This window comes from Pieris brassicae, chromosome 11 (assembly GCF_905147105.1).
Source record: "Pieris brassicae chromosome 11, ilPieBrab1.1, whole genome shotgun sequence".
NCBI classification, from domain to species: Eukaryota; Metazoa; Arthropoda; class Insecta; order Lepidoptera; family Pieridae; genus Pieris; species Pieris brassicae.
In genome coordinates, this window is record NC_059675.1 from 13,164,882 (window position 1) to 13,188,627 (window position 23,746).

Genomic DNA, 23,746 nt, shown 5'->3' on the forward strand with positions numbered 1-23,746 from the left:
TCCGATACGAGACGACAAATTCGTCACTGTAAAAGAAAGTTTCAAAGTCATTATATTTGACAAAACTTCACGCGGCGCCTCCTAGAGTCTCTAAGGAGTCTTAGATGTTCCATACAAAGCTATATAGGACAAGACAGCTCTTCCAAACTTTGGAGTATTACGCAATACTCTAGAGTATTTTCTACTCCTATAAATTAATGACTAATAAAATGTATTTATACATTACGTAAAATCATCACGCCACACGATTACGCTCCGTTGCAACAGACACGGAACAAAAGCTTTTAATGTCCCATTTACTTAATTAAAATAGCCTACGTTTTTAATTATAGCTACGACGACAGACGGGACGGGACAGACGGGACCTGTCTATTGCACAATTTAACCTGTACCTAAAGAGTAGTATGCATTACGTTTTCATGTTTAAATATAAATAAATCAGCTACAACCTCTTTGGGTCTTGGCCTCTGTATGTGTTATGGAATAGGCAAGTAGGTAAGCGTCCTGACACAGGCCGTCGACTTTTTAGGTCTCAGGCAAGCCGGTTTCCTCACGATGTTTTCCTTCACATGTGTGTTCGAGCGAATGCACAGCCAGGATCGAACCTACGATACGGGATGAGAGTTGCAAGCTGAAGCCAATTAAATTAATTTAAACAGCGAAGAAATAGTTTTAAACAATTTAACATATATTTTATTTTATTTAATATATAACCTCATTCCACCAATTCTTTATTCTATGTTTCTATCGTTTACAGATTCCATTCATCGATGTAAGGAGTTGTGAATGTTTTATCAAACACGTCGTGTGCACAGAACATCCAGCTCTTTCAAGATACAAGGACGAGAAACGAACCTAAAGTCCAAAAAAGCAGTCACCACAACCCATGGACTCACCGGGTGCCAATTCCACAGTTCTTTTGTAGGCAATAGGGCTTGTTTCATGGAATGTAGTAGGTTTCGAGGCCAATAACAAAAACTAGCTAACATCGATACAAAAATTACATTACGTTCATATTCCACGGTACCCGTACTCGAATTCAAAATTAGAACTACCAATACCCATATGTATGTGCCATAAACAAGTAGTAGGACTTCCGTCTCGTAAGCCACATAGTCCCATCACGATAGCATCACCGTTATAATGTCCAAGGAAAACCAATTATGGTGTGAAATTATCATACACTTTGATGGGCCGTTAAACATTTCTATACAACAATAAAATCTCCGGATGTTCTTGCATTCGCCCGAGTGATGTCATGACGTGTCCCGTAAGTTTGTGCTCAATTGTCACAACAAAGGGTACGTTTAAATAAAAAGCGTTAGCGGGTAGAAGAACTTTGTAGTAAACTCCACTGGTCGACTCCTATAGGATTTATTTAATTAAATGTATGTGTGTTATTTTTTCTATATGCGATTTGTAAATGATTTTAATACCTCTCGCAACAATGAACTACGTACGTAACAAGGTACTACGTACAAGGCTGCATATGGAGGATTTTTGAGATTCCGAATCTGCATTTATTTATTTAATGATTAAGTTAATGTTATTGTGGTATTGGGTTTGCTTTAGCTCCGGTTTTGGAAATGTAGTATTTTTTGTTTGTAAATCTTTTGTCGACCGTTGTTATAGGTTACATCATAGGAGTAGATCAAGTATTGCGTAAGTAGATTTACTGCAACTGGTACAATTTAAACCCCCCCCCCTCCTTCCCCTTGTCAGAAAAAGTAAGCAAAGCTCTCAATTATAATAGTACATAAACGTATTAATTTTTTGTAGGAATTCTCGAAAATGCACTTCGTTTTCAAACATAGACAATGTGTGGGTAATATTAAATAATTACTGTAGACGTAATCACCAAATAAGAAAATCAAAGACCCCTTCTCGCCCCTATAGTGCTTTCGTTATATGCAAACGGCCCTATATTGAAACTGAAGATTTTTATTAGTGATGTGGGGTAAAATAAACACGGCTGTAATCACCCACGCGTGAGCCGCAAGTGTATAAACGAAAAAAATATTTCAACTAAAAATTAATATACCCGCTAACGCTTAGCTCACCACAGCGGCCTGTAGCCAACGAGGGCAAAGACAATAAACGCTTCTATTCACACTGCTTTTTATTCTTATATAGGAATCACAGTAATGGCAAGAAATTGGACAATGTCGACTGGATGCGGCATGGGAAGCCGAACAAGTACAGCCTTTGTGCTATTGTGTAACTCATAACTCGTGACATAACACACAAGTTTTTTCTACTAAAAACCCGTTTAATACGTACTCATAACATTAGTTCTAAGATCCAATTGAAAGCTAAAAAATCTATATACAGCTGCTAAATGCTTCCCCAGAGTTAAGTAATCGGACATAAAATTTCTTTAGCCGAGTTTCTCTAAATATATAGGTCTTAATTAGTCTGTGAATAAAATAAGATGATGAGAATTCTGTTTTTTTATAGAACAGGGGGCTCAATCAGGCTCAGCTGATGTTCTGATGATGAGGGCTTGCGAATGCGTTGCCAGCCTTTTAAGAAATTGTACGCTCTTTTCTTAAAGGACCCTAAGTCGAATTGGTTCAGAAATACTTCAGTGAGCAGCTGGTTCCAAATAACGGTGAATTAATGATGTAAGTAGGAAACTGTTACTGTCCATGTTCATGCTAATACCTCCACCTGAGTTTCATCATCGGACATCGAGGCAGAATATGAAATTCCACCTGTATGACCTCGACGTCAGTCGTTCCACAACTGAGCGTTATTAAAGGCAGTTTCTGCCGTGCACCACTGCTATTTGGAACCAGCTGCTCACTGTAGTATTACCGAACCAATACGACTTAAGGTCATTTAATGAAAGAGCTATCTTAAGAGGCCAGCTATGCGCTTGCGAGCCCTCTGTCATTGTGATAGTCCATGGGCACTATCACTTATCACTTGCCCATTTGCCCCTTCTTATAAGTAACGCGAAAACGACTTTTCTCAGAGTAGTTGACTTAGGAGGAGGCAAACCTGCCGGAGGCTCATCTGATGTTAAATGATATTGCCGCACATGGACACTTACACTGCCAGCCTTTTAATAATTGGTACGCCCTTTTCTTGAAGGACCCTAAGTCTAATTGAATGTCCAAACAACACCAGGCATAACCTTATACTTTAAATATTACATTTTAAAAAAGAATTCAACCAGCTAGTTTATATATTGCCAGTTGTAGTCATGGAGTACAATCTTTACAACAGTATTCGCTAGAGTTCCGATTAATAATAGGTTTTAAAGTCTGGTAAGCACGCTATTATTTGCACATTTTGTGTTGCCATCACGATATTACAGTATGAAAACATTACCTAATATTTTATTGTAACAATTTGATGCTTAGACGGTATGATGGAAAGATAGTGTACCTCAAGGTAAGAACATTTTTTTTTAAATGTAATCTCGCTGATGGCCTTAAGGGCCTTTACAGCTCAGCTCGGGCTATTTTGGCGAGCGTAGCTCGGCCTGAATGGCGCTTTATCCCGCGGCTAGAGCAAGAGCGTCTCCTGTGAGACTCGAACTCGGCTTGGACCGTCGTGGGGTGGTGGGGTGGGAACAGTACTCCATATGAGGTTTTATACAGTTGCCTTGCGGTAACCCAGAGTGAAGTACAGACTTGCCTTGCCGAGCACATCAAGCTTTTTGGAGGTAAATTAGCCTTTCCCTCCAAATGACCGCGAAACTGAACGTCGTTCGATAATACATATAAGGGGTTACCATGTTTTTTCCAACGGTTTAAACACCAACATAACTTTACTACGACACAATACCATCAAATATTTGTGTAAATATTTTTGATAGATAGACTACTTGTACCGTCCCACTGTCTGCAGTATACTAGGTTCTGACATAGTCCTGAGTTCATATTCCAATTGGGGCCGAAAGATTAAACTTGGTTGTTCGACCAGCCCGTTGTAGATAAGCACCGCTTATAAAGCCAGCGGAACTGGACCCTCTCTCATAATACCAGACGTTTCGGATGGAAAGATGCCATCAATCAACTGAATAACCGTTAATCTATATTTGCCATTTTAAATGTAGGTTTATTGCTTACCGACGACAATAGCATCTTCTTAATAAAGTTTGAAAAGTTAGTTAGGCAAAATGAAAACACGAAACTAAAAAACCTAAAATTTCGCGGGAAATAATTAACTCAAGCAGTTTTCGACTTATACTCATACATATATAACTGCTATTTCTATATTTCTACTGGTTTTTTACATCTCTGAATACATATTAGACTGATCTACGAATAATTCTAAACAATACTTTTGAAGGTTGTATGTGCATAAATAAAGCCTTCTAAATTGATGCGGGGCAAGCCAGACTAAGGGGCGCCCAAAAACGACAGTGCTAAGACTGTCATCCATCAACACCTATTTTAGTGGCTTCGATGCCGGCCTTTGGGGGGGGGGAGTATCTCCTAGGGAAGACGGGTCAATGTCGTTTCCACAGTTCGCTAAAGCAAAAGGACAATGGCAAACTTCCATCATGTTTATACGTTTATATGAAGACACTTTATACACAACAATGTTACATACCCGTACTTACTTAATAATCGTATTGGAATCTATATGCGTCTGACATTTTGATCTTCACCTTTATTGAACCCTTATCAATGTAAAACTATAGTCAACATCCAAAGTGATAAAGTAAGATCCCAGAGCTACCAGACATATTCAATTTAAATATACGACATGTGGTTTGAGTTTTTGTATATCCTCCGTCCGTTACGTTAGTCAACTGTCAAGTATACACGTGTCAGGATAACGTCAGTTGTTGACAGCTAACGCACAGATTATATACACGATCGCTGTTAAAATTTTTATGCAAAAGTCAATTGTATTCTTTAACATGAACATCCATATATGCTGAAAGTCTGTAAAATTTGATTTTACTCACAACACTCTGTTAGAATTAAATATTGATCGTTCCTAAATACTGTCGTATTAAAAAATAGTACAGGTAATGCTTATTAACCGTTATTATTCAATTTTAAACTAAGTACAGTAAAGTGACAGTTATAAATAGATTTCCATTAACTAAATTAAATATATTTATATAATACTTATCTTTTAATTAAAAGCTCTTAATGTACGTGACGTAAATAGAAAAACCCAGCGGTAAAAAAGCAAACATTTATTGTAGAAAATAATAATACATATACGTTTATAATTATTGTTTTCTTTGCTTTAAAAAAATCTACGCGCGTTAAACACTGGTTATAAAAATTGGCTAGTGACAAACTGTCTTGAAACATATCCGATGCGCAGGACACTATCTGATATTCGGGGAGTAGATCAGGACTCAAAAGAGGTCCGCCTGAAAGAGTTCACTAACTGGGTAAGTTAAGTATTATTTCCCGTTATTTAAAAGTTTTAACATACATTTTATCACCTATTTCTCGTTATTCAATTGTGTTAGTTTAAATAGTTAAATGATTTTAGTTTTTGCTTATAAAGCCTATAAATTTGTAACAATAAATATCCTCATTTTAAACATTTAACGATTTTCCTTTCGTTGTATTCCATTCTTCGCTATATCTTGAGTATAATTTTTATTGTTATATTTAAAGTTAGCTATAGGATTACACAAAAAATAAATGTAGCGATTTACACTTAAACACATCGTAATTTAAAACATCAACATATAATAAATGTCCCAATATCGATATAGACAAACAAGTGTTATATCAGTTAGATCCGGGGTTTGAGGAGGACAAATGTTCAATGAACCGAAGAAAAATGCGCAGTACTACGACGTCACGATACATCTACGCATTAACTTCACCTTGTGACGTCGCGTGCGCCGAACAGTTAACGTTAACAGACCGAATATCCAAAGATCGATTTCCTTATGGATTTTTTTTTAGACCAAGAGACAAATAAGAAATAGGCTCCTCTACAAGGACACTCAATGCCAGATGACTCGCAAGTACATTGCTATTTTCTTGACCCTAAGTCGAATTGGTTCGCATATAATTCGGTGGGCAGCTGGTTCCACATAGTGTTGGTTCCAAAATTGCCTTAAACGCTTGTTCTACTCAAACTACTGATGCATGTAGACATAATGTAGCTTCTGTGGGCCTATCAATATCCATTATTAAATTTTCGTACCACGCAATATGAGTAGAGGGTTTGTAAAATCGTATGACTCCAAGATTGCAGTTACTTAGTTACAATAGCTCAAAGCCAAGTCGTTACCGTAAGTTCGCGATTGTCATTTTTTCAAGCCCAAGCCCAAAAACAATAGACAAATACCTTCCGTTGTTAGATTTAATTTCTGAGGAAATATTATTTATTACGCTTACGAAAATTTTAAGTCAAAGGTATTTTGAATTTTTTGTGTCGGACGCATTATTATTTTTGTTTGTTAAGCTCCCCTTAATTAAAAAAAATTATTAGAAAGTTTCTTAAGTGAACAACTCATTTTTTTATATTAAAAATTATGTATGTAATGTATACTTATAGCTATGCCTAGCCATTATAGAAAGGCTTAGGTGGTGAACGGTACAAAAAAGGTTTTTGTTCACTGCTCTAGACTCTATACCATCAATACCAAATTCATTTTTATACACCAAATTACGTTAGATATTTTGTTATTGAATAATAAAGTTGATCTATTCATAGCCAAAACCGAAACAGGAAATTAGTAAACGGAATTTCCGTTTTCATTACTTAAAATTTGTTTTAATGATAAAACATTTTTTTCACACAACTTACAACCAAAGGCACATCCAATATAGTATAAAATTCTAGAAACATACATTAATAAATACATATAACAATAAATTGTGTAAATATTAAGCAAGTGTGTAAACACGGTCTTTAATTCCCTAAAATGCTACTACAAGCTCGTACCATGCTGGAGAAGTTCGCGAGAAAACCAGCATAGGATGAGCGATGATGACATTTAGCGCTAAGTATGACTATTGTGCGTGAAAATTGAACGAAATTTAAGAAGAACAAATTCTCAAAATTCAATTTTGTACATCAGACACAGAAAATACGTCTTGTCATTGTGGAGTACTGATACTACGAACAAATTGTGCAAGCCAATTGCTCCACTTTGTAGCCCTAGACAACAAAGCGTTATTCATCTGTAAACAGTCCAGACTGCAGTCAGGCCGAGCACTCGTGCAAATCAGGCATAACCTTGCGCACGCGCCGTGCGATCTTGATTGATTAACAATGGAAATCTCAATCGATAAGACCGTAACAGTATCCAATTTTAGGAATCAACTATTGACGACTGGACTAGGTTATCCCAAACTCTTAAAAATATATATCTATAATCTTATAGAGGATTAATATGTGCGAAAAGGGAGATGTCGGCAGTTACGCAAACTAATATCATTATTATTGTTATTATCATTTCGTTTATTCATAAATATGATTCGATTACATATGATGAGATTTTTTTTACTTTACGTACCGTAAATGTATGTCAAATGGAGGAGACCAGCTATCCACGACACAGGGAATCTTAGAGTTGGAGCTAGTGCTCTTTCTCATTTTACTGTAATCTTTTTTATTGAGTGTAATAAAGTTTTTCTTTTTAATGACATACCAGTGTTGGCAACACACAAAACAAGCTAATTTAGCACCGTAATTCTCAAATCCCATGCACAGACTATGCGAAAAAGAATATAATATAAATATTTATAAGTAAGATTCTCTGAGTATGTATATGTATTACGAGAAGTATGTATAAATGACACCAATAGACACCAGCAAATATATGTATGAAAATGTAAAACTTTATCGTGAAATCACTTTTTTCGTTCCATCGTCCAGAGTTCTTCTGGATTCGATTCGGGACGCGAAATTCAAGAAACACAAAGAATTCGGAGCACGTAATTTAAAAATGATCATACATGCAGATGAGAATATGGGAAATAGTTCCTTACCCGAGTATGACGAGTTCTCCATATTTAATTGGAGGCTTTGGCTTCTGTTCTGAACCACTCTCTCCCGCCTCCTCTAAAATCGGTGACTCCGTACTCTCTGCAGAACTGAAACAGGAGAATCTACTTTAACTATTGGTCCGCTGAGAGAAAACATACCCTAGCTACTATTTTACAGAGTCAATCAAATTTATTTTAATTAATTTATAAACATGCAGCGATCTTTTTGTTCAATAATATTTAAGTGACTCTGTGAACATATAAGATCTATACTAGCCACTGGGTATATAAACAAACTCTATAGGTATTTTATAAAATACATAAAATGATTATGACATAGAAATTATGGTTTTGTTAATGTTATAATGTTATAAACACTGTTAAATCCTACGACTTTACCGAGTTAAATTTGTTATTATTTTGTAGTTCTTAATTTTTAATAATTATTATTATGAATAATTTGCATTAACTGCGAGATCTCAAAGGCGTAGAACGGACGAGAAGAACTCGCAATAAACTCACCGCCGCTCTTTATAATCGTCAAGAAATTTGTTAAACAAAATGTTTGAAAGGAGTTGCAACCATTAGACCATGTTCATGTTATGAAATTTGCAAATACTGCATATTTGTGTGTATGAAATAAATACTAATAAGCCGTATTTTATAGCGAAATAAAAAAAATACTACGAAGTCTGATAATTTTAAATTTAGAATACTAAATGTTTAACTTAAATTATTATAAATCCTACATAATATCTTTCACGTCCCCATGCTTGGTTAGATCTGTCATCATAGCACCGACCTTTAGATGAATAATAAGCTACCATTCAATGTATAGCGTGAGGCTGCAAGCAAATAACAGCAGAGACATTTGGCAAGTTATACCGAGAACATAATTCTTCCTTAAAAGCTAAAAGTACTTTGAAACCGCTCCACTTCCGTTCCAAGGTTCTGATATCCTGAGGTCAAGTGTAAGATTAGAAACTGGTTCAGCGTTGTGGGTCAAAACAAGTCGTGTAAATTATGATCGTCATGGAAACCGGTTCGTAGTGCATACAGTGAATATATGAATTGAAACGAAATTTAATGTGAAAATGTTTTACACAAGATATTGTTGTCAAAAGTTTGAAGGTTACTTTTGCATTATACGTTATACTAAACGTTATAAAAAGACAAACTAATGTGTTACATTGAAATTAAAAAGCATTTTTTCTGAATAAAGTTATAATAAACTAGATTCGTTTATAATTTACAAAAGATAATTGGCTAAACTAACTAAAGGTTATTCTCAAGTCTCGTCTTCGCTAGATAACATAAATACTTCATTCCGACAAATAGGAAATAATAAATGAAGTATCACGCGATTGTTCTGCATTTAGTTATTAATTAGAGAATCACGAATTTGAGTGGGTACAATATTTTTAGAGCAGTGTTGGCCTAGTGGCTTCAGCGTGCGACTCTCATCCCTGAAATCATACGTTCGATCCCCGGCTGTGCACCAATGGATTTTCTTTCGATGTGCGCATTTAACATTAGCTCGAACGGTGAAGGAAAACATCGTGAGGTAACCGGCTTGTCTTAAGACCCAAAAAGTCGACGGCGTGCGTCAGACACATAATCACTGATACAGAATCTGAGGCCCAGACCTAAAAAGGTTGTAGCCATTGTTTTTTTTTACAATATTTTTTTACTACCTACATTCCAAATTCGATTTTAACACTCCCGTACCATAACATCAAACATAGTTTCCTGCCTCCTTTGTCATTAACAAGTGTTTTATCGATCGTAAAGATAGGCTATCGGCCCTTACTTCCACAAAGCAAAACTGGGTCACACAAGCACTAAACACAGCACTTATCTACTTCACTAACTACATGGCATAAATACGCCTCTTTGCCAAAAGGGTTTAATTAATAAATTAAGACTTAGACTCTTTTCATAGCTGTTGGGCTAAAGACTTTTTAAAGCTTCTTATTATTAGTAGCTTAGCTACTTTTGAATTTCAAAAAAATAATTAGTGGCTCTCCAACCTTTATAGGTCTAGGGCTCAGATATATGTATCTGTTTCATGATCAGCCTTCTGTGCCTGACACAAGCCGTCGACTTTTTGGGTCTAAGGCGAGCCGGTTTCCTCACGATGTTTTCCTTCACTGTTCGAGCGAATGTTAAATGCGCACATTGAAAGAAAGTCGATTGGTGCACAGTCGAGGATTGAACTTACGATTAAAATCGCACGCTCAAGCCACAAGGTCACAATGATCTGCTGTACAAAATTTCGATTCCATGAAAATCATCAACTATTATTATCATAACAATTATTATTTACAGGAATTGTATGTACTTGCCTAGTTTTACTTAGGTCAATGCTTAGTTATTTGTTGTCAAACCTTGTGAAATGAATGTCAATCGCCTCTATAGCAATAAGGTAACAATTGTACAGTTATGACAACAAAACAAATATTAAATGCCACTAAATAGACATTTATTGCCAGTTTTCAAAGAAAAACAAAAATACTCGACATTTTTTCAAAATCGCCAACTTTACTTAAAAAATACTTGTTAGGAACTGCAGGCATTACACTAACTCCAATGTCAATATTGAATGTTAGTAAGGACAAGATTATTCCGTGTGATAACGGCCTCAAATTGCCTTCAATCCAGGTCAAAGACCGCTCGCCTCCCCCAAATCTCAACCTAACCATAATTACTTTTGCGGTTATTCAACCATTTACCAAGATAAAAACCATAATATCGGCGTATTAAGCTAGTCAGGCATAACGATGTTTTTACCACTGACTAGAGTAGCTTTGCCTCTAATATAGCAAGCAACCTAATTTACTAAGAGAAATGTATGTACGTTTATGCGATTCAATCAAGTTACGGATCCTTCAGGACCTTTCCTCCGTAGACAAGTATTGTATCTTTAGAAATTAAACACGAAACTGTCTTATATAATTTATTTAGATACACAAGGGACATTAACTTATCAGTGACGAAGATCTAAAAATATTTTAATTTCATATCCTATCTAGTTTTTACAAATTATAAAGAGAGTTTGAATGTTATAAATGAATTTTTGTATAGAAATAGTTGCGTTGTCATTGGTATTTTCTGTGGAATGTCTTATGGTGAGGTGTTATGTCTGTGTTAAGCCATGTAAAACGAATGAATGATCGATATCAAGGCAACCGTGGATGGTGAAACGCAACCATGGGTAGTTCCTTGTTAAAAATAAAAAAATCAGTGGCACTACAACCAGGCCTCAGATTTCTGAATCAGTTACATCATCATTGCCTATTGTGCCTGACACACGCTGTCGACTTTTTGTCGATATAAGACATATGGGTTTCCTTACGACCTCAGGGATGAGAGTCTCACGCTGAAACCACTAGGCCAACACGGATCTACATAAATGAACCAACTCCAGGAGAGAAGTACCCATAGCCGATGAGGATGCATGGTTAATGGCATGAAAGTGGTTGATGCGAGAGAGATATACAAGTGGAGACAGGTGGTCTCTGCCTACCGCTTCGAGAAAAACGCGTGATAATATAAATACAAATATTTTTTGTATAATGTTATTAACAGCGACGCGAGCAAAGTCTCGAATTAAATCTTGTACATTATAAGGATTCACGGTACACTCACATTACCTTGAAAACGTGAAATAATTTTGAATTTTGACGTGGCCGTGAAGACAAATGCGCTGCACGCAAAAACATGTTTAGTCAAGCAAAACTCTTGTTGTGTCTGAGCTTCGGGTCAACTTCCGCGTTAATAAATAATAAAAACTCGTTCTATTGATTTTATAGGAGTCCTACAATTGTTCCATTTGGATTAAACACCTATGCGGAAACACTAGAAAACGATAGCAGTCTATGTTTACAAAAGATAACATATCTTCATTATACAACAATGATTTCATCGTATGTTTTTTTATGTAATAGGAGGCAAACGGGCAGGATGCCCCTATATGGTCACTCACATTGCCCGAAGGCTCTCCAGTGCGTCGCTACCTTTCAAGAATTGGTACATCCTTTTCTTGAAGGACCCTTAGTCGAATTGGTTCGAAATAATTTCGCAAAATACGTCAGGTGCTTGATTAACAGCTGTATTTGATTCCTAGCGACATATATTTGATTACTTAAGTAAGTACAGAAGAAGAAAATTTTGGTACGAGAATTGAAGTTAATAGCAGTAATTATTTATGTTTATTTTAACATTGGCGATGGCGAAACGTCATGAAGCGCATCACATCTACCCCTTTTAATACCACTACTACATAGCGATCACGACCGCTCTGTCAAGAGTGTACCGGATTAAGAAGATTTTAACATTATAATAGCTGATGCTAGCGGACTGATGGAATGCAGTGCACAGAGTAAAAACAATATCATTATTAGATTCCGTGAAAACTACGTTTATACTGAAATAATTCTAAAACGTAAAATTAGTTTCCAACGCTGTCAAACCATTATATCTGTATAAAATTTGACATATTTGACATCTCATCATGATCAAGACGAGATTGTATCATGAATATTAAACCTAACCATCAAATTGGAAGCTGTTTTAAAATATGTAGAGGTTCAAAATATTAAGCCATCCTCAACGGTAAAATTATACAATTTGCTAACACCAGTATTTCAATGTGTTTTTGCCAATTGCTTAGACGCTGAGATACGATTCCGAATCATTGATTGAGTTTCATGCTACAGCTTGTCCAGCCAGTCACGGACCGGTTGAATTCTGTAATGCGTTTATTTTTGTTAGTGGCTTTTATGCTTTTTTCATATAATTTATTTATTAACACTGTAGTGTAACGAATACAATATAAAAAAAATTGAACACAATTAAATCAAAAGGAGGACAACTGGCGGCCTTTCGAACGATCTCTTCCAGGCAACCACTGTGAGTAAAGAAAAAATAAATAAAAATGTATTAAATTACATAAGATAGGCAAGTAGTGCAAAAATACATGTTATACAGTTATTAAGACAAAACTAAACAGGAAAAAAAAACAAACTAAACTAAAAAGATGATACATTAAAAATACAAAGTAAAAAGTAAAAAGACACATAAATCACGATAAATTAAGATAAGTCTCACGTCAGTTAGTAGTTAGTTAGGGATACGATGTGGACAGGTAATGTTTGTACAGAAGAAATTTAAAGGAAGATAGAGAAGGAGCTAAGCGAATAGGGACGGGAAGTGAATTCCATAGCCTAACTGGAGAGACCTTAAAGGAATCGAATATAATATATAATGATGTGTCACATTTGTTGTGATATTTTCTTGTATTTTTTTTAATAAGTTCTTGTTGCAATTTCGAACAATGGACGGCGATTCTTTCTGGTTGGTGTGGGAAATTAAATACAGTGGATTTCGCGTAACAACGATGAAGGGACCAATCTAATTTTGTCATTATATCCGAAAGTCGGTACAGGCAAGGGATAAAGACACGTACAAGTGAATAGTTTATATTAATTTATTATTGAAAACATTTGCACACATTCACTGATCCATTTTAATTTAGTTCGCTTCAATTTTTTTTATAGAGGAACCACCATAATAAGAACGGCATTTTCGACATCTTGATGCATCGGTTTTGCGGATTGCGGATGCGTTTTAATATTCTGTCACGGATTTTCCACATCAGATATTGATGAATGAGAAACTTCATCGTCAGGATCAGCGTCGTTTTCACCGTTTTTCATTTTGATATGATTTCCGCCTGTTTTAACAGTGACTGTGCGTCAGCCATACGTCATCAAAAGTTTACCTTGTCAGGATATCACTTGAAAACTAACCCATAAATTCAACGCTTACCTACCTACTTAGCTAATATCTCTAAACCAATGCTTAAGTAGACCACAGTTGACGGTCAGTGCGAATGAAAATTCAAGAAGTTTTTGAAAATAATAAATCTTTGTTTCCGGTCGCAATATGTGCATGGGATTTCTACGAATTTGTTACAAGTGATTCATTAAAAACAGCCGCTACAACCAAACTCGGCGTTACATCCAAAGTCGCCATAGCTGTCGCAGGAAACTAGTTAAATCAGAGAGTTAATTGAATCTCTAGACAGTTAATTAAATGTCGATATTCAATCAAGTCGCTAAAGTTCCGTCAGAGAAGTGAGTGAACGAAACGTTTAACGAGTTTCCTAAACTTTTGATTTAAATAAAGCAGCGTCGAAAACGTTTAACTATCTGTCTGACCGAAAGCCAGCGTGTTGATTAACAATGTAAAACAAGACTCCGCCATGATTATTTCATTTGTTTTTGTTATTTCGGTGTGATCGTGAATAACTGAGAACTTGGAAATTTCATTTTTGTTTTATTTAAAATACAAATGGTTAGGTTAGGTGAGGTTAGTCTTGTTTCCTAGGCACGTTTAGGAAACTCGTTAAACGTTTTGTTCACTCACTTCTCTGACGGAACTTTAGCGACTTGATTGAATATCGATTTTTAATTAACTGTCTAGAGATTCAGTTTTTTCTGATTTAACTACTTCACTGGGACATAGCCACATGAACGTTGTACTAAGTAAATTCACTGGACTTAGATTTAACGTCGTTATAGCTTAGTGGTCGCTACAACCAAGGTCGTAATAAATGAAATCCACTGTATTTTGATTCTGCAATATTTATTTATGTTGAAAACTTTTAACCCTAATTAAAAAAGGTACTATAAACCTCGAATTTTATTTTTTTAATCTTATGACCCCAGTGACACTTTGCTACGTACAAATGTATTTAGGAAAATATGCACGGTTAAATAATGCAAATATAGAAATCTTTGCCACGTGAATACATCTATATATGTATATTTTCATCATAAATAAATAAGTGGCGCTACAATTTTCTTAGATCTGTTCCTAAAATTTCTGTATCTGTTTCATGATCATTTGTCAATGTAATAGGCAAGTAGGTGATCGGCCACCTGTGCCTGACACACGCTGTCGACTTTTTGGGTCTAAGGCACCGTTCGAGCGAATGTTAAATGCACACATAGAAAGTACATTGGTGATTCAATCATACAACCTACGACATCAGGGATGAGAGTCGCACGCTGAACCCACTAGGCCAGTGATGGGCAAAGTACGGCCCGCGAAGGTATTCAATCCGGCCCAAAGAGGGTCCATCAGCATGGATAGTATGTGACCTGTTATAATTACGTATTCACAGTCGAGAAGAAAAAGTAGATTCTATTTGTATGGTTTTTATAATATTATATAATTTAAAGCTTTAACAACAATGCATTTCTTCTATAATTCTGGCCTTCCTCTAGTCTAGTTTGTGGCCCGCCATTAAAAACGTTTGCCCACCACTGCACTAGACCAACACTGCTCTAAAAAAACATTATATCATTAGATAAATCAACATATTGAATACTTTAATATGCTTAGCAGTGGGCAGCGAATGATAATAAAAGTTGTTCTTGTAATGAAACGTTTTTATACACTTCTTTCTTTATCTCAATCGATTCGCAATACCTAAGAAACTGCGGCGCTGCCGGGTTCCAATCTAGATTTGCGTGTTAGATTGTGGTACAATTTTCAGTAATCTAAAAGCGTTCTAGACTTATACTAGACACTTACGGAAGAACGTGTTGATGTCACGAATTGCCTATTGTCACGAAATGTGGTGATTATAAGTTTTGTGGATCTATAAGGTCAAAACTAAAGGGCTATAAGGGTCATCAATGGCTTAGTGTTGAGTTTTTTTTAAAGAACAGGAGGCAAACTGGTATAGACAAAATGCCAGAGATCTATAATGACGTATGTCAAGAACGTATTCGATTTGACAAATGGGGGTTACAATTACCGTACCATTCTGAATCCTATCGTAACCAGTAGACATATTATAAAGACTTAGTTTAGATACTCGCAAAACCTTATAACAAACAGTCGTATTTACTGCGTAATAAATTGTGAAAGCATTTCTATATTAAATATATTCCATCGTTTCGCGTACCATGAACGTTGGTCATGGGTAACAGATATGCCAAGTTTCCTGTACAAATTTAAGGAGAAAACAACTCACCCGCACAGGATTTCCTCTGACAACTTACTACATTAAATACTGACCAAATGACTAATTAGTTTTGCAGTTCTCAGTAAAATATATTCTAGTTTAAAGTGGAACAGTAAATTATGATATAATATACAACCATGCGGTCATAGGTCATAAGTTACGTTTCTCGGAATCTTCGGAATCTCATCCTAACGCTATTCCAAATTCAAAATACAACTAAACCCGGCGAGTTGTAGATATCTCTATTAAAATAGATTCTTCTGTAATCTATTAATTTTCGCAGAAATGTGTTCTATATTTAAAATACTACTTTGCATTTTAAATATAGAACACAGTTGTCAAAATTTTATTACATAATTGTTTATGTAACGGTTGTCACTATATCAATATTATGTAGTAGTCGTTTGTGTATATCTACCTAATTAAATAAGAGATATATATATGTATATGTAATGAACAATTATTTTGCATCGCTGTACATGGCCAAGTTGGGACAATATTGATAAAATTAGAACGCGTTAGACTGTTGTTTTGGCAATAGACAATAACTATCAAAACAAGATTAAAACAATATTGATTATATATAATATTGTACATTGTTTAATACAGCACATAGCAAATACAAATCACGACCTCAAACTACTTGATCTTCTTATAGTCCTGCAATAATAATATTCAAAACATATTTTTGTTATATCAAAATCTATCACAATTCCAAATGGGAATAGGTCAACAAATTTCAAAGGAAAAACTAACGTTTAAATTCCAAGAATCGCCTACAATTGTCGGTGATTCAGTGAGTCACCCAGCCCGTAGTAACTTCGGGCTTCGGCAAGCAAAGCACGTGTTAAACTGCTACTTAGCATCCGGTACGTCAAAAGTAGAATGCGGGAAGAACGGAAGCCACGCCCATATATGACGTCAAGTATTTACAACTGCGAAAAAGCGGGTCTGCCAATCGCATATGACCTAAGTGGATTGTCGTGTTTTCGTTCATTGATATAGATATTTTTAAGTAATTAAAATAAAATATCACACAAACGAAGCCGCAGTCTCTATATTTGGACTTTACTTTGATAATACAACTGGATAATAACTTTGCTGTAAATAAATAAACTCGGCGCTGCAACTGAATTTAAGCCAAACAAACTTGGAATTTGCTGACAAATAATATATACATTGACAACTAATAATTACGAAAGTCATTATACGCGATTCCTTGCGTTAAATGTACGAAAAATCTTTTATGTATTTATTTAAGAGACACAGCCAAATATACAGTGATAGTATAAGAATATTTCACATTCTCTAGGCAACATTTACTAATACAATATTACTTAATGTGAGGTACTTTCTCTGTCACGATCTGAAGGTAGTTATCTACTTTCTACTTCAATTGCCTCACGACAGAGGCCTAAGCTTAGTTCACCGCAAGCTGACCTTAAACATTGTCAATTGATTTTACGCTTCGTAAACAATCTAATTTCAGATCAAATTAAAGCGGAAGGCTAAACAGATTTCAAACGAACAATTTTTTTTTAAATATACAGATTATAAAAAAAAACAATAGTTTTAAATGGATTTATTGATTGACATATCTAACATAAAACAGCTGTCAGCTACGTGGCGTTCATCAACCTGTGTTAAAGGTGGTTCGAAACACATATAGACTTTAATAAGGGTAAAAGAAAACATCGCAATCAACTACTATATGTCCTGTCAACTGTCAACTTGTCCAAAAAATGAAACGAAAGTGTAAATGTTTCCAACTCGTATGTCCTCTTATAGCGCGTTAAACTAAACATACTTATTATTGCAATATTTATTTTTGGTATATACTCACTGATAAAACATCCATAGGTTAAAAAAATAATAAAAAACAGTCCTGTATTTTAAGAATACATTACAAACATTTTATATTTGTCTACATGTATTTGTATTATTCGATCAGAACTAAACAGGATTTTAATGAGCGGAACCATTAATTACAAAACACTAATCTAAAACGAAATAAGAGAACAAACTTTTATCTACACTTATCATTTACTCTAATATAATGTTTATGTAGATACAGAAAGTACTAGAAAAAGTATGTATTGAAAAACTTTTAACTTTTAACGAGTTTAAACTGGACTACCCTATGAAGTCTTGTTTTCCAACGGTGTTTTTCAAAGCACTGAAACTTGAACTAAACTAATAAACTTGAATCAATACCCCCAATTCCTGAGATATTAGCTTCAAGTAGTCACTCTCAGGAAATAAATACTGGCATAAAATACACAAAAAAATGTTTTTTGTTAATTTAAAGCTTCATTGATTTGTCAATATAACAGTATATTTCTCAAGTTACAAATCAGTCTACGCAATTATTGGAATTTCGTACCTAATTTACCGCAACAAAGACGAGTCCTTTACACGCAACTAATTGCAAATAAACCTTGTCCTTAACTGAAATAAATGGCACAAGGAGTGGCTGCATTTGTTTCATTCAAATTATACAATTACACAGCGATGTGAAATTAAAATCACACTTGCACTATTTTATTGTCTGTTCTGTAACTGATGGGAAATCAAGTCTATAAACGATAAAAAAAAATACATTTTTACAGGGGTTTGACAAAATACAGACCATAGAACCACTAAACAAATTGTATGGGAATGGCATTAGCTCACAGTTTGTTACGTGACCATTTTCGTACAAATTAGTTGGTGACGCCTGTCTCAAGCCCCAGGTGACTATTGCAGACCATAGATAGACATATAAAAGCACTTAAGATTCGGGCAGTTTTATTGCTAGTGCAATTTCAAGCAACATTCGAAAATATATTTAATCCCGTGTACAAAATAATAACTTAATAACAGAAAGCTTTCTCTTATACAGAACTCGATTTGGTGTTAATTTTGTTTTAGCCTAGTTTATTTATGAACCTACAACTACCTAGCTTTTTTTAAATTTAGCACATACACACAAATGGCAAAGAAAGAGCGACTTCAACATGATATATATAAATAAAACATTCATATATCAAGTTTACAATTACGTATAACATAACGGTATTTCCTATACGACTAAGGAAATCTGAAAATTATGCTCACTTGTAGTTTATTAATTCGGTACCACCCGAGCAACGAGGGCAGGTCAACGAACTCCAAAATGATACATAAAAAGTGAACAAGATTCGTGCGCACTGGATTTCGGGATTAATGTCTTGGGGAACGAATACACAATGACAGAATTTATATCGTCTAAAATCTCCGAATATTCTATTAACCAATCATATGCAAAGCAATTCTTTAATGTGGACAATTATAGGAACAATATCAACACTATTTGGCCAACTGTACTTTTAATGTTTGTTTACATCACAATTAAAAATACACCTATAAGTTAAATAACTCTTGGACAATCAAATTACGTGTGCGCGAGGCACAAAGAAATCAACTATAATCCCGGCGCGTGCCAAGCACGAAAAGGGAGTTTAATAGCATATTGAAATATTTATGGGAATGCTTTTGTTACAAGAATAACACGTAAGTGTTTATTGTATATGGGTTTAAGTTCAATGGACAATATAAAGGTTACATACATTCATTGATGCAAGTATGAAACCTTGTTCTTAATCACATCCATGGCGCAGTTTGTCAAAGCCTAGTTGAAGACGCGTATATCGGAGGTCCTGAAAACCCGAGTTGTTGTATGAAATAACGACCACAGAAAGGTTTGTTATTGACTATATTTACCCCATTCGGAGATAATGAGACTTGACCGCTTCTATTATTTATACTACTAAAATAACTTATCAAACAAATGAGCAATAAAAATTATCAATTCGAAAAGCAGTCATAGAAGTTTTGTTGTTTGACATTACTGGAATGCATCAATAATTTTTATTATTATTCCTCAGAGAGTAACATAAATAAGACTGTTGTTGGTATTATTATTATCATTTATCGTATCATATATACCTATTTCTGTATGTAACGATATCTTACAGCAACTACAAAACTTCGAGATCTTAACTAAGGCGCAATAAACAACTCTATAAGAACACGACGATTTTTGAGAATGTATTCGCGATCATAAATTTTCAAATAGTTTAGGGATGTTATATTGCTTGAGGGACTTAAGCCAACTAAACATCTGCTACGCAGGTGTCCGCTAAAGGAATAAGCAGGTGGGACCCGCGCGAACGGAAACGGAACGGAAGGACACGCTGCGGTAAAATAAAAATTGAGTATATTTTTAAGTCTTTACACAAACCAAATTTTGTTACTGAAAATATTATTTGTTAGATATATTATGTAGGAGGTCAAACAGATTGAATATTATTTACATATATTCAAAAACCTTAACCGACAATATAACTTCTCAAATGGGGTTATATAACAGAAAATTAATTCCTAAAACATAAATACTTTATAGACATTAAGCATCATAATATAACAACTTCAAGCATCATATTACTTATAACAGCCTTTGATTGTTTTTCTAACAACTGCACAATGAAGACTAGAGCAAGTTGCATGTAATGAAATATTTCTTGCATCTTATAAACCAAAAAAACTTTGTAAATCAAAACTGAATAACTATAACAACCTTTTATCTAAGGAGTAGGTGTTCAAACAGTGAGATATACAAGCAAATTAATTGAAAATTGTATGTTCTCTCATCTAGTCTATGAAAATTGTATGTTCCATCAAAACCCTCTGACTTATCCTCTTATGCCTCTCCCATAGTTGACACTATATTTTTCTACGATACAAGAAACTAAGCACCCTGAATCTAACATTCAGGGTCCGATTGCAAGTTTGACGGGAGTCAATGAGAATTTCTGAAATCCATATGCTTTTGGCATACAGGCTTCACACTTAAACTCAACTTTGAAGCTAAAGGTTATGAAATAGCAATGTGTATTACCTAGGTTTGTTGATGTTAATCATATAGTTATAACAAACTTTGGAAATTCCAATCATTTGTAATTTATGTATTCATGAATAATTCACTTTATTATAAACTATAAATAAGTACATAACTCTGCATTAATTTTTTTTTTAATCTTAAGTATTCAAGGAGAAATAATTGATTCACAAGTAAATTATATAATTTTACAGTGTATATTTTATTGTCACTGTTGACTTGCACATGTAACGGATTTGAAGTTAATTTAATAACTATTGCATATAAAATACATTATTCAGTCACTAGTAATTTCATTTATGTTTAGCTATGGCTTCACTCATTTCACTATGTATATAAATATATTCATTTAACTATATTCTAAATTTATAAAGAAAGGAAAAAGGAAAGGAAAAATCTATCCTTACTAACACATAGTACTGAGATAAAATTTCAAATAATAGAACAATGGAGATGGATCAATTGAAAACAGCTATACTCTTCTATAGCATCTATGTTAAAGGACACTTGATTTTTCAGTAATTTCTTGATGTTTCATTAAATAGTTATTGTAAATATTCTGTTTAAGCATTTCATTTACCTCCTGCCAACAAATTGAACAAAAACGTAAACAAACAAGTTCAAACATTGAACATCGTATACTTATACATATATGAAGCACAAGCACCAACGCGATGTAAACATACCATATTATCGAACGTATATAATTTAAATAACTGTGTTTGTCTTTGTTTCATAATTGCAACCTTATTTCTGAGCAAATATGCATTTTTATAACAAAAACGCATTTACCGTAAGAAACCACGTTGTAATTATGGACTTACCGTTTTACGACCATGGTAGAATCCGTCTGCTCTGTTGTGGAACCTATGATTCACGATATACTTTCCAAACACCACTAAAAACTTAGAAAACACCATGAATTTTTTAAAAACACCATCAAATCAATTTTATAACATCACACATCGCTAAAAAGCGATAAATACTCCACTTTTTAATAAAACACTGACCCTGGAATCCACACACTCGACTTTACAAAACATGTATTTGTTCGAAATGTTAGTTTTATTCTTGCACTGTGTTTTAATTATAAACATTAATTGATCGCATCAAGACTTGTGAACATTAAAAAGAGAAATAAACCGATTTGTTTCGAGCAGTAAATATCAAACACAAACCCAATAAATTGTTTGAGTCCTTGTTCAAACAACAGACACCTTCATAGTCTGCTATGGTCTGTGACCTGAGTTCTACTGTCCGTTCTACTGAAACTCACAGACTGTCGAGTAATAATTTGTACTCCACAGAGTATACATATCAAACTTATGACACCAAAAAAGCATTTGTTTTATTTTATCAATATTGTATGATTCATTACTAATAAGCTACTACGTTACTATTAAATGCATATAATAAAATATAAAATTACAAACTTGTACAATATCGATTTCTTATATGCCTGTCCTATTCTGTGTTGATAATACAAATTTCAAAAGAACATGGCAACTTAAAATTGTCACATTGATGACTTCGATATCACAAAGTAACATTTAATTTTAGCACTCCCTGGTAAGGATTATATTAAAATTTCGTTGCAACAAAAAATTCCAAAACTACTAACTTTTAATTACGCTTACATAATGTTGACATAGTAAAGTAAATAATAATAAACCTTTAAATAGACTTACTAGAACTAAATAGAAAACCATGTAAATAGCTGAACCGATTTTGGTGAAATTGCGATTCGAACTCGCCCCTTATTGAACAAAAATTTTAATCGCTTTAGTGCTTTAAGAGACCACGGCAAAAGAATATATTTCGAACTGGAATAATATTGCATCAGGAGTTACATTAATTGTAAAAAAATAAAAACTTACCTATTTAGATTTCTCGAACAATAAATAAATAAATGCTGAAAATCACTATAATTTCGAAAATTAGACATTTTCATTTTTAATAATAACGCTATTTTATTCCATAGATTTATAATTTTTCGGTTCTCCTTTTGGCACTTAAAACTCATATCTCGTTATAAAACAAACAAAACGTTTAAAAATACAATTTCAACCAAATGACATGTGAACTCGATTATATGTGATGAGCCGAAGTACGAAACACTAGCTATCGACTCGAGTCACTGGCTTCATGTTTCGACAAGTTCGTTTGGACCGATGTAGATACAATTTACCTACATATTAGTACATGAAACCTAACAGTATGTTTACCTGCATACAATAATGTCGTACTCCTGTTGTGCTAATTCTAAAAAAAATTGGTCTTGGTGTGAACTAAGACAAGTAAATAGTAAATAAAAATTGCTTGGCTGATTTTAGATGAATGGGTTAGGTGCTATTGCCATAGGTCGTATTTTTTTTTAATTTGCTAATTATATTGTAAGGGATTGTATGATATGCTTTTATAACCAAATACATGACTTTCCAACTTGTCCATCAACAAGCTTATTCACGATCTTCAGATTTGACCTACGCACAGAGTAATCTACAAATACGATAGGGGTTGTTTCTACTTGCATAATTGTAATAGAAGCTAGTAAGTATTGCCAGTTGCGGATACAATAAAAATAAATAATATATATAGATACTTAATAAAGTTGAATGCATGTTTTCCATCAATTTTATTGTACCACCTGATAAAGGCATTCTATTTGCAATGTATCAATCCCGAATCTATGATTAATTATATTTCTAATTCGAATCTCAAGTCACAATCTCATCTTGAGCGCTGACTGATACTGATGATTATATTTTAATTGATAATTAAACTTCAATGTAATAATGTTTGGTGTGGTCATTTATACTAAATAAAAACACATTTCAAAACGTTTATTTATGTTTTAAA

At 34.2% G+C, this 23,746-nt stretch overlaps 1 protein-coding gene across 2 annotated transcripts in view; it reads right to left on the reverse strand.

The window, feature by feature from the left end:
• Positions 1 to 22,129, reverse strand: part of LOC123715986 (protein pellino) — a 64,334-nt gene extending 42,205 nt beyond the window's left edge. Inside the window, exons 1-2 of one of the 2 annotated variants that reach the window (XM_045671411.1) lie at positions 21,712 to 22,129; positions 7,935 to 8,039 (exon numbers count right to left, since the gene is read on the reverse strand). In XM_045671411.1, the coding sequence (XP_045527367.1) occupies positions 7,935 to 8,039; positions 21,712 to 21,725 (119 nt within the window). In that variant the 5' untranslated portion in view covers positions 21,726 to 22,129. Of the gene's footprint in view, positions 1 to 7,934; positions 8,055 to 21,711 lie in introns of both variants that reach the window. The other variant, XM_045671410.1, reaches the window with a different exon arrangement.
• Between the last annotated feature and the right edge of the window lie 1,617 nt (positions 22,130 to 23,746).